This window comes from Xenopus laevis, chromosome 3S, assembly GCF_017654675.1.
Source record: "Xenopus laevis strain J_2021 chromosome 3S, Xenopus_laevis_v10.1, whole genome shotgun sequence".
Taxonomy (NCBI): domain Eukaryota; kingdom Metazoa; phylum Chordata; class Amphibia; order Anura; family Pipidae; genus Xenopus; species Xenopus laevis.
In genome coordinates this window covers 87,787,207-87,799,749 of record NC_054376.1, presented here as the reverse complement: position 1 = coordinate 87,799,749, position 12,543 = coordinate 87,787,207, and the positions used below count along the sequence as shown (strand labels likewise).

At 35.9% G+C, this 12,543-nt stretch overlaps 1 protein-coding gene across 1 annotated transcript in view; it reads left to right on the top strand.

The window, feature by feature from the left end:
- Positions 1-7,410, top strand: part of tph2.S (tryptophan hydroxylase 2 S homeolog) — a 99,105-nt gene extending 91,695 nt beyond the window's left edge. The window contains exons 10-11 of the mRNA XM_041588601.1: positions 5,088-5,221; positions 5,316-7,410. Of these exons, the coding sequence (XP_041444535.1) occupies positions 5,088-5,221; positions 5,316-5,490 (309 nt within the window). The 3' untranslated portion in view covers positions 5,491-7,410. The remainder of the gene's footprint in view (positions 1-5,087; positions 5,222-5,315) is intronic.
- The last annotated feature ends 5,133 nt before the right edge of the window (positions 7,411-12,543 follow it).

Sequence of the window (12,543 nt, the reverse complement as noted above, 5' to 3'; positions counted from 1 at the left end):
AATTGTCCCAGTTTAAACTTTGTTACTGGCTTATTCATAACATCTGCTACCATTTTGTTTGTGGAACAATAATCGAGTTATCTTTCCCTCGCTTAGTACAGATTTAAGAAAATGGTATCTGATATCAACATTTGCACATTTGACGGCAAACCCGGTTATTTGCGAGAGCTATTGTACCTTGATTATCTTCAAAAAAGTTTACTGTCTCATATTGACAGTCACTGTCCATTTCTTTGAGTAACTGCACAAGGTATAAACTCTCCTGTGTGGCAACAGTCAGTTCTATATATTCAGCCTCAAAGAAAGACAGTGCAACTGCAGGTTGTTTCTTTGACTCCAACAAAAAATCAGTGCACCATGGATAGACTAAAACAATATCCTGTTGTGCTTCTTCTGTCATTTAGGTCTGAGGCCCAACTAGCATCACTATATGCCTCAAATTTAAGTTCTCCTTACATTTTCTGTAGCTTAACTCAAAATCAATAGTACCTTTCAAATATCTCATCACATGTTTAGCAATGTTGTCCATTTGGCTCTGAAATTTGTTCAGACAGTTTACTTCACACAGCTCAAATCTGGTCTTGTTCATGTCATCACGTAAATTAAACAGCCTACTAACTCCCGATACCTTTTAGTATCTGTAGGATCACTGTTGTCATTAAACTCCAGTTCTTGCTCAGTTTACAATCTAAAATACCACGTTTTTCAAGTATTTTTGGTTTAGATTCATTTTTATCACTTCACCAATTTGTTCAAAATTGATACCTTTTGGGTATTTTGTACAGTGGCTGTCCTGTATTTGCCCATTATCATTGCCCTCTGCATTCTTAACTTCAGATATTGGGACCTCCCCTGGATTTGGGTTTGATATAGTGTGTACATACCTTTCCCTATAAATGTTATCATCAGCATCTAACACATCAGTTAATGTTTGTCTCTCAGTCACACTCTTTGTAATGAACCTTACTAACCTCTGTTTAAATACCTTTCCAGTGCTTGGGTATTATACCAGGTATAAGCGACAATTTTTGTCATATCCTGCAAAAATTCCCTTTTTACACTTTGAGTCTAGTTTATTTCTGTCATACTGGTATCCAAAGTATTCTGACCCAAAAGTTTTCATCTTTGATAGATTAGGCTTTCTCCCAGTTAGCATGCAGTATGGAGTTTGCCTTAAACGATTGTTAAAACATTTGTTAAAAATCATAGCAGCAGTCATTACTGCATATGTCCATAACTCTTTTGGCAATTTACTTTCAAGTAACATACACCTTGCCATCTCAAATAGTGTTCTCCAATTTTTCTCCACAGTCCCATTTTGATGGGGTGAGTAAGGTGTTGAGGTCTCATGTCTTAAGCTCTTCTTACTGAGCAGTGACTGAATGTTCATTGCCATAAATTCTGTGAATTTATCAGAATGTATACATTTAATAGTGCCATAGGGGGGAGTATCAGCAATGAACTTTTATATGGCTAATAATTATTTTTCAGAAAGTACACAGATACTGCACCAGAGTCATCATCAGTAAATGCTATGGCATATCAAAAACCATCTTTTGCTATTGGCTCTATGGGGCCTGCTAAATCAGTGTGTACTAGTTCAAGTGATTGTTTGGCATGGGTATCTGACTCTTTGTTTCTGAACAAATTTTCCCTGAGTACAGATTTTACAATTTATGTTAGACTTATCAACCTAACCCTTAATCTTCATTCCAGCTACTTATAGTTTTAAAATATCATCATAGTTACAGTGACCAAGGATTTCATACCAGGTTTGAATATCACAACAACAATGACAACTGTCACCAGTCTCATCAAAAGTGTTCAGATAATAAAGTCAATTTTATTTCTTGAATTTGACATGGTATTTCTCAGTGTCCTCAAAACTTCTTAACTGTGTTTTAAGCTCAGGAAAAGTCACTTCTCCATCACCTTGTGTGATATGGATAACAAAGGGTTTAAATGATTCAGGTAGGCCCTTAAGAATCATTGCAATCAACAGTTCATCACTTAAGTGTCTGTCCAGCATTTCTCAGTGCTGTAATTGCTGTTTCTGCATGTATTATATAGTCTGTGATGCTTTCATTTGCAGCTTTCTGAAGAAATGTTAACTCTTTGTATAAGCTAATAATTCATGGCTTACCTTTGCCAGCGTAGTGGTTACTCAGGATTTGAAGCACTTTCCTTCCATCATCAGCTGCTTCTCTCATAATCAGAGACTTTTATCATCCAAAAATGTAACTCAGCATAAGCCTCCTCTTTCTTACTTCTGTCCTCATCCAAGTCTGTGTCCTGTGTGGGTTCATGCAGGATGGTTTTGTTAAGATTCATCAGGCGCATGTGGCCTAGAAACTTTGTCTCCCATAGTTCATAGTTCTTTTTTTCGCCATCAAATATCAGCCTGCTCCATTGGTTTCCACCCTCTCTCCTGGGCTCATAACCTGTTGCCATTCTGCTTAAGAGATGGGTCAGATAGCTCAGTCTCACATGAGCCTGCATCTTTCTTTAGACAGAGGAGAAACTACATACAGACACCTTGCTTCTCTTGCTTCAAGAAGACATAACTTTAATAACACTTCTGCATTATCAGACAAAGATTATGTCACATGACACTGTGTTAGTATCAGGTCAGTATGAGTTCTGTATTAGAGCACACCCATTAATACATCTAAACAGTTTATATCCAATCTATATGTTAGTTTCAGGTCAGTATGAGTTCTGTATTAGAGCACACCCATTAATACATCTAAACAGTTTATATCCAATCTATTTACTGAATTTTATGAGCTATCATCTACATTAAATTTTCAGCATTGGAGTAGCTATTGGCCCTACAGCACGATTTTTGGCCCCTAAACATTAAGAATAAGACATTTTCCATAAACATATATTGCAGCTGCTTATCGGCAAACCCCTCTGGGATTTGTGGGTTTGTAACATGGTAGCTGTGGTATCCATCCATCCATCCATCCATCAAGTTCAACCTTTTATCCTAGAAAACCTAATGCTGCTGCTAGTAGATCTTTTGTGTTGCATATACAAAGGGTGTGGCCAAAATGTAGGCATTACACACTAGTGTTCATGGGGGGCCCAGTTAAATTACTTGTGTGGGGCCTCAAGATATCTGATGGTGGTCCTGGTATACAGCTTTTAGGCTTATGTGTCTGTCAGTGAAGTATCTGTTCTAACCTGAAATAATTTATTTTGTGGTGTTTAGATGTCTCCTCTATGTGATATCAGACCCACAAACTGAAAAGGGATCCTATACTTGTTTGTAGAGGCAACACTAACTGCCCTCCTAATTATTTGGACAGAACATTTTTTGAAATGATGCCTTATTCAATACTTTATAGTATGATTTTTCCATCATAGAAACCAAATTCCCAGAAACTATGCAAAAAAACTGCCACAGCCACTGTGAAAAAGAAACCTCTTCACTATAACTGTTGGTCAAGTCAACTTTTAAACAGAAATTTTCTTTGGTGTGGAAAATTTGAGTAACGGCAGAATTAATATTCTGGAGGTGGGATTGTTTATGAATGTGGCTTATTTTTAAAGGTGAAGGAAATGGCTGCAATTAGGTTTTAATAAATCTGTATTCATTCCCTTAATAGAGCTTGGATTGATTCAGGTCAGCTCAAGGATGTTTTTAAGGCAAATAATCAATGAATATGGTATTACAGCTATCAGGAAATTATAGAGGTAGCAGCCTCAACTGAATATTTACTATTACAGAAACCTGGCAAGAGAACAGGGAGCTTGAGCTAATGACATTTGATAAGAAATATGTTATTAATGGTCTAGTTAAGGCATACGGTATATGCATAATTCAGACAGTTGGGAAGTTATTATTGAAGGGTATATCTTCTTTAAAAGGCAAGGTTAAATAGAAATGGTAGTGATTAATGCTTCCTAATTACTCAGAAACCCATTCTTATGGTATTAGGAACACATGGAAAGTGAATGTGAATTTGATTCACGCGCATGTATTCTGGCTTTTCCTGTACATTTATTTTAAAGATTTGATTAATTGTAATAAACAATGGTTTTTCAACCAATTCCAAGCAAATGCAGTTCATTTATATATAATCCTCAATAGCCTGCACTAATTTCAATGAATTACAAGAAAACATTTTCTACCTAGAACCAATCACAGACAAGGGGGTATATTTAACAAAGAGTGAAGTTACATTTGATCTGTGCCAGTGAAAGCGGTAAGTTTTCCTTTGATCAGGTTTTTGCAGCCCATGGGATAACCCCCCTGAGATGAGGTATTCATGGGGTACAATTATCAAAAAGTGAAGTTAGAGATCACCATAGTCTGCTAGAGTAAAATTCCACCAATATCCATTCATTTCTATGGGATTTTGAAAGGTATATCAAATATATATCAAATATATCAAAATATGAACTTTTACTTTCACCCATTGATAAAAACTCTTTTTGATAAATATACCCCATAAATACCTCATCTCAGGGGGTGTTGTCCCATGGGCTGCAAAAACCTGATCAAAGGAAAACTTACTGCATTCACTGACACATATCAAATGTAAATATAAAAGCCAAACTTTCCCATTTTAAAGAACAAAATGGCTCTTTATAATTGCAAGAGCAGTCTTTACATTAGCAATCCCCCCAGGTTTAAAGCAGGAGAGTTACCTAGGAATGGTGGGTATATTCGCTTTGCCATTTTAGAATAGCATTAAATGGCCATGAAAGTCCTTGTCCATTGTCCTACCATGATGTAATGGACAAAAACACAAACATACAGTAGGGGAACCCATGAACTGTAGTATATTATAACATACACTGCTGAAGAGAAAGCACTTTGCCATATTTTTTTTGTATATTGTTTAACTAATAACTGGAAAAATGCACTACAAATAATAAAATCACATGGGGATTTGTTTCTTTACCTGAATAGTGTCTCCTTTCATAGACTATATGGGATATATAGAGCAGAAATAAATTAGAAATGAGATTTCAGGGTTCAGACTAAAAATGCAAAATAAAGAAGTAAATTTAGAACGGCATAATAATTTTCTTCTTTGTGTATTTTCACAAGAAAACTTGATTCTCTTTTTCAGCATGCCTTGTCTGACAAAGCTATTGTGAAACCGTTTGATCCAACGACAACCTGCTTACAAGAATGTATTATCACCGACTTTCAGGATTCCTACTTTGTGTCAGAAAGCTTTGATGAAGCCAAGGAAAAAATGAGGTACATTTAGAACTTTTTTTTTTTTAAAACCCTTTCAAACAATCCATTTTCATGTCTTTAAGTATGATTTTACAGGTGTGCTTTTCTCCTCTAGGGAATTTGCCAAATCAATCAACAGACCTTTTTCAGTCTACTTCAATCCTTATACTCAAAGCATTGAAATCCTAAACAACACCCGGAGTATTGAAAATGTCGTTCAAGATTTAAGGAGTGATCTAAACACAGTGTGTGATGCTTTATCCAAAATGAATAAATATTTGGGAATATAAATGAAAACCAAAACCTCCCACTACACTTTTGTGTAAAAGGAATGCTAATGCAAATATTCAGGAAGGACAAATTCACAAATACATTGTAAGGCTTCGATAAGCATAACATTTCTGCATGTGTTGATTAATTGAGAGATGAAGGAATTGAATTGATTTTTGCATCCAGAATTTTCCAACACGTAACACATCTATCACATTCAAGCCTTTTTATGCAGGATGATTCTAACATTATAGAGAAGAGGTTTTTAGATGTTACATTCAAGCCCACGCCCCAGCTTTCATCGAATTAGGATATATCATATAATTTGTTTACAGTCATATAAAATGTTGTCTTAAATGTCACAAAGCAACAGTTCAAGGAATATTAGAGAAGGCAAAAATGCCACCACTAGTGAAAAATTCACGAATTTACTGCTAAAAATTTGCAAAATGGTAGTTGAAATTGTTTTGATGCATGTCAATTTTGCATAACAATTTCTATACGCGCCTATGTTGTCCAAATGCATTAATGTCAATGGGCGTTCGAATCATTTTGACCCACGTAATTTTTTATACGCACAACATTTCTGACATGCGCCCAAATTTTTTTGACGTGGCAGATTTTTTCGCCAGCTGATTTTCACAGCAGTTTCGCAAATTTATTTGCTGGCGGCAAAATGCAGAAATCAGAAACCACCACTAATACTTCATTTAACAGCTTTTATGCCTGGCCCTTACAAGGACAGACCTTCAGTTTCGGTACTTCTTTCATACATTTTTTTTGGAGAGGCTGGAGACGTCTGAAGCTGCATGTGATTAAAGACAAATTGCCATTAATTGCAAAAGAAAACTCAAGAAAAATATAAGTACATACAGTATAACATTACATTCCAGCTTGAAAATGCATGTATGTATATGTGATGATGTTGCAGCTGTCCTTTGAAGAAGCCATATTTTAGTATTAGTATTCTTATAAGATCCATGACAAATTATATCAGAACTTATATCAGAACTTATATCAGAATTTATATCAGAACTTATATCAGAACTTATATCAGAACTTATATCAGAACTTATATCAGAACTTATATCAGAACTTATATCAGAACTTATATCAGAACTTATATCAGAACTATATCTGCTGTGGCCAAAGCAGTATTAATCAATCAGTGTTAGTGTCTCATCCATGCTAGTATCTAATAAAATAAAAACAAATAGGATACTCACAAGCAGTTCTTCTAAACATTTTTCTCAGTTAACAGTGAAGTCTTACTTATGTTTGTTACCTTCTGGAGAATATTTTTTAAACAAAATAGAATTTATGTTGTTAGTAACTCTAGCTGCTGCACTTGTATGCAAATCCATCTTTCTTCATCAGCCTAGGAGAGAAACCAACTCGAAAAGCTATTTACATAAGAATGTTTAACTATAATTCTATCGACAAGCAAATCAGCAGCGACATTTCGCTTTCATACTACTGGCGAGGGAAGCAAAACAAATGTTTTAAAAGTTGAACAAAACAAAAACATAAAACTCCACAAAAAGCAAACACAATTGGGTTACAGTAGTGGTTTAAAAAGCCAGGCAGTATGTTTTTTATTTATTTATTATCTTGCTAGTGCAAAATGTTCTAAGCCTTTGTTAAAGTAGATCTCACCCACGGGGACGGCAACACATTAAGAAGCTGGTTGCCGTTCAAGACGTGACTGGTAAAAATACTTGATTAAATGGTACAGAAAGTCCAAGTTGCATTAATAAATAAATTATAACTTCGAGGCACTCCAGGGTTGCGTCTTTGAGGGTATTGTAACAGCTGCATTTCTCGTTCCTTAATTTACTTTCTCTAAAGCCAAAGAAAATGTATTTCCAAAAAGGTGTATTGTGTACAATATAGCCTCATAAATATTTTTCTGTATTAATTAAAGTCAGTGTGTTTTGCTACCTCCTGTAATTTCATTATTTTCTGTAAATCCCTCAGCGTTATAAATATTTAATATTAAAAAAATTAAACTCAGAACCTTGGTGGACTAAATTATTATGCTTGATGAAAAGAATAAGGACTCGTTTTACTTCCAAGGAGGGGATTTTTATAATATTGATAAGTCACAAATAAATTTCAGCCACTGTGTCCCCACTTGGCAGTCTATATTTTAGATATAAAATAATGCTCCCAATTTGTACTACAAATCATTCCATTCTGTATTTTTTTTTATATACACAGCTTTTAAATATATATCATACATATCATAAGTCATACAATTTGGAGGCACTCACCGTTGGTTCAAGAGGAACCAAAACGTGTTAATGTGGGGGATGTTGTAAACTGTCAACAAACTAGTTCATCCTTTCTCCGTCAGTGCCTCCAAATTGTAAGCCTTTATAAATTGAATGGAAAGCACCCGGAATTTATCCATCTCTTGGTGAGTGTCTGTATTACTTGTATGGTACTTGTGGGCCACATTCAAAGGCCAAATGTCTTGGAGAGCAACACAAGCACCATTAAATTGCTGCCAGATGAGAGCTGTGCTTAACTTTTGGTTAGCCCTGTGTGGCAAGTTTTGACTACTAGACCTAAACTACTGACTAATAGCAAAAGAAATCCAGTAAGTCATACTGGAAAGAGGAATAGTAATCTTGCAACATTTTATGGCAATAGGCCTCAGTGTGCTTTAAATTCAAATTAAATATGCTAATTACATGTGAGGTAACAGTAAAAATATGATTTATCTTTTCAGCTTATACAATACTGCTGTTTGTTTTTGTACAAACTGTGATTTTAGCAGAAGCAGCAATTTATGCAACTTGAAATACTATTATTCTTACATGGAAGAGGTTATATTTATGCAGACGGTATTACGTTCTGTAGATATTCATGATTCAAATGACCTATATAACTAATATAAGAATGTAGTCTAAAAAGTACCATCTTTTCTACAAAAGATAGGAAAATCTTCCTCTAATATATTGGCTCTCAAAAAGGTTATACAGTAGAAGTGATTTACAGTACATGTTTTGAACATATTTAATTGCTATTTTTAGCGCAATTTGGGGTTGACTGCATCTTAAAGAAAACTACCCATCCTTTTGTACCTGTGAGCCACATTAAAATGTCAAAAATATTATGAAACCATTAATTCCCATTAATTGTGAAACCATTAATTACTAATCCTTTGGTTGCACATGGCAGCATGCTCTGATTGGCTTAGCATTTGTGTCTCCAGAATTTGTACAGCAAGCCAATTAAATGCACAAACCCGCTGCAAAGTTTATGAAATGGAGAGGTAAGCAGAATGGTACTCGCAAGCCATGGGTCTCGAATCGCGATTCTAAACCTTGACAGGCTACAGGCTGATTTACTCTTCTGAATGTTTAAATACTGCTGGTTCCATGTAGCTCTGCTTGATTCAAAGTTGCTTTCACAAAAATGCAGACAAAATCCATGATTAAATTTGCATTCAGATCTGTTTGACATATGGATACGTATATTGGTTGGATTTTTGGTTACAAATTTAGCAACTTATATGTGGATTATGCAAAGGTACCTGTACTGTAAAGGTAGCCATACATACAAAGCAGATTTCTCCCCAATATACCCACCTTGAGGTGGGCGATATCAGGCTGTACTGATTATAAGCCCTAGATTCTGAATGGATCACAACAAGGTGGATAAGGGAGGTCGGATTGAGGACTGAAATCAACGGACCTAAGTCGGTCATCAATCCAACACGATTTTTAAACCTGCCAGATATCGATCAGGGAAGCCCTTTGGAGGGCCCCATACAGTGCAAACTGCAGACTTATTCTGTATGGGGACCTTAAGAAGGATAACCTTACCTGTTCCTGTTATTAATGCAATTTTGGCTATGTGTAACCTATGGTCTCCAAGTCTAGTCTTTGGCTTACCTTAAAAACTAGCAATAAGCTATGTCCTGTCTGTAACAATATTAATGGTAGGGATGCACAGATTCATCTTTCATGAAGAAGTCGGCCTAACCCTAATTTGGATATTCAAATTAGGTCAAGTAAGAGTTAAAAAGAACCAAGTATGCAATGTGCAGGAAAAAAATTTCAATGAATGAAAAGTCACGTGATTTTAATGGTATGGTTCGGTCAGGCACTTGGACTGAATCTCTAATCGAATTTATGAGTTGTGACGTGTTGGACTCTATATATAATAGGGTGAATTGACAGTTTTGTTTGAGAGGTTTTTCTGATTGTTTGCTTTGTGTTTATGACCCATTTATCAGGTTATTATTCATGCCCTTTTAGTCTCTATTTACTGTGTCAGCTGTGGCCTATCCTTACTTTTGACTGTGTTGTGGAACTTTAAGAACCAAAGACCACTTGAGGTGAAAAGATAATTTATTTGACACAAGCTCCATGGATTCTGAACTCACAAAGAGTTTTTATAAATTGGGAGCGTATGGCATAAAAACTTATGGGCATAAAAGGGCATTACCATTGTGAGAGCACAGAGATATCGCTTCACAGCACAGAAAAACAAAGAACTGCTCAAATAACCAATGGGATGGTTCTTCCTCAAGGTCAAAGTGATATTCTAGCTAGTTTGAGAACAGAATCCATCCAAGCCAGGGGGAATCTGAATACACAGAAATGTATTCTTTCTCAACTGCAAAAAGGCTATTGTTTTAAAGAGACATTTTTTATATACTATTCTGTTCTATCAATGTCTACAATAATTGTTTTAAACAATTTTTCACCCATGCTTTATAAATAACCTCTCTGCAACTGTTACAGGTTTGTCATAGGCTTCTCCTATCACGGATATCAATCGGAAGGCCACATTTTAGTAAATAGACATTCATTTGAAAAGTATTATGTTTGACATTGTGCTCACTTAAAGGAGAACTAAATCATAAAAATGAAGAGGGATAAATGCCATGTTTTATGTAGGGGTGTGTAAAATAGCCATCCCCAGTATTATTTAGCAGGCAGTTCCTTAGTGTTATAGACACCTAACTGGGTCTTAAAATACAGTTAAGAGGGGGAACTGTTTGCTATTCTTGCTTTAAGCTATGCCCCTTGCTGTTTCTCACAGTGACCAGTAGATGCCATTGTGCTAAAGTATAAAAGCCTCTGAAGCCATGCTTTCAGTGTCCATTTTGTGCTGGGTCTTGCCTAAGCAAACAGGCTGGAGTTTTTGTGGAACCTGGTTGAGGTAGGATTAACCAGGATAGGTTATTTACCTTCACAGGTCACTATAGGAGTGACAGATAGTCAGGATATTTAGCTGAGCAGCTTGAGGCTCCTCCAAGGATTGTGAGTGGGATTAAGATCCCAGGTACAAATTGCCCAGAAGTAGGGACTAAGTGTATAGACCTAGGGTAGAGTCTCCAAGCTGCATACATTGTTCTAGTTCCAGTAGGAACTTATATTAACCAAAGGTGCTGTGAGTATTGCCTATCAAATGTTATTGTATGATCCTACATGTTCTCTTTACGGTACACTCCGATGTTGATTGTGTATGGTCAATAAATATGTTCAATGGTTAAGTTATAAGAACCACTGGCGCCCAATTATTATACCCCGTATCCAGTTACAGTTACACTACACCCTACCTCCACACTATTGCAAGGGCTTACTCCCTAAGATTATAGGTCTCATCCGGAGCACATTTATGGGAGTGGAGCTCAATAGTAGTGTAACAGAACACATAATTTACATTTATATACGGAACTTATTGCATCAGCCTAAAGTTTCAGCTTTTCAATAGCAACAATGATCCAGGACTTCAAACTAGTTACAGGGGGTCACCATCTTGGAAAGTGTCTGAGGAGCTGTTGAGAAGCTAAGCTTAGGGGTGATCGCAAATTATCAAGCAGAAAATGAGGTTGGCCTTTCATATAAGTTGATGCTACAGGGCTGATTATTAAATTCTGATACTAGTTGCACTGGTTTCTTTGCTGCCATGTAGTAATTATCCATATTAATTACTAATAAGCTTTATACTGTGACATTTTTATTCTATGTGTACTGTTTATTTGGGTTAGTCCCTAAGCTCAGTAAGTGACAGCAGCACAGAGCATGTGCAGTGAATCAGCAGAAAAGAAGATGGGGAGCTACTGGGGCATCTTTGGAGGCACAGAGCTTTCCTGCTAAAGGGCTTTGGTTGCCTGGGGCTGGTACAGAAGCCCAAAACATAATGTACAACATTTCTAGCTACTTCTTTAGTTTAACTTTCCTTGTCCTTTAAGGAGCACTAAGAGGCAGCATACCCTGGGATAAACTGTCCTCTGCTATTTGCGCCAGATTGAAAAATGTGATGCAAGAAACAGAGCACAGTGATAGATGGTGCAACTAGTCCTTTCCTTACCTTACCTCGCTTTAGGGCAGCACCGAAGCAGGCTTTTCCTCCTGCCGCTCTCCCTAAATTGCACCAAAGAGAATGTTACAGTTAGGGGGTGGGTGGAAGCCTATGTGCCTCCATTGCCTATGACTCTTATTTCGATCCAAAGGGCATGCAACACACTCATATTTAATTATTTAATTAATTAATTAATTTAAAATGTTTAATGCATAATGGAAAGTTGATTAAAAATGCATTTTATTTTTGTTAAGCACATAATAAAGAATTATAGCACTGGAGAAATACAAGAAAAATAGAAAAATCCATATGAACAGATAGATCAGATTAGCAATATAAAAACTAAGATTGATTGGAAATTCTAGATACCTGTATAGAAATCTACGTTATTATGATATATATTTATATTTATATATATATATATATATATACAGCCTTCTTGGATAATACATTCAATTCAGTCTATATGGACTTCACGCTTTGTACCCGCATCTTTTTTTTCCTGTGGTGGTCTTTGCATTCATAAAAGTAATTCAAGTAATTACTTTCATTTAGTCCACTTGCCCCCCAGATGGGCTATTTTATCGTAGCAGCAATAGCTCCATTCTCATGCTATTAAAATGTAGATGCAATCAGTGTGAAATTTTGAATTATGCATGCAAATGAATGTAGGAATGAGTGCCTTTGTGAATATGGATGAGTAAATGAACAAGTGAAAATTCATGAATAGACAAATAATCATACACAAA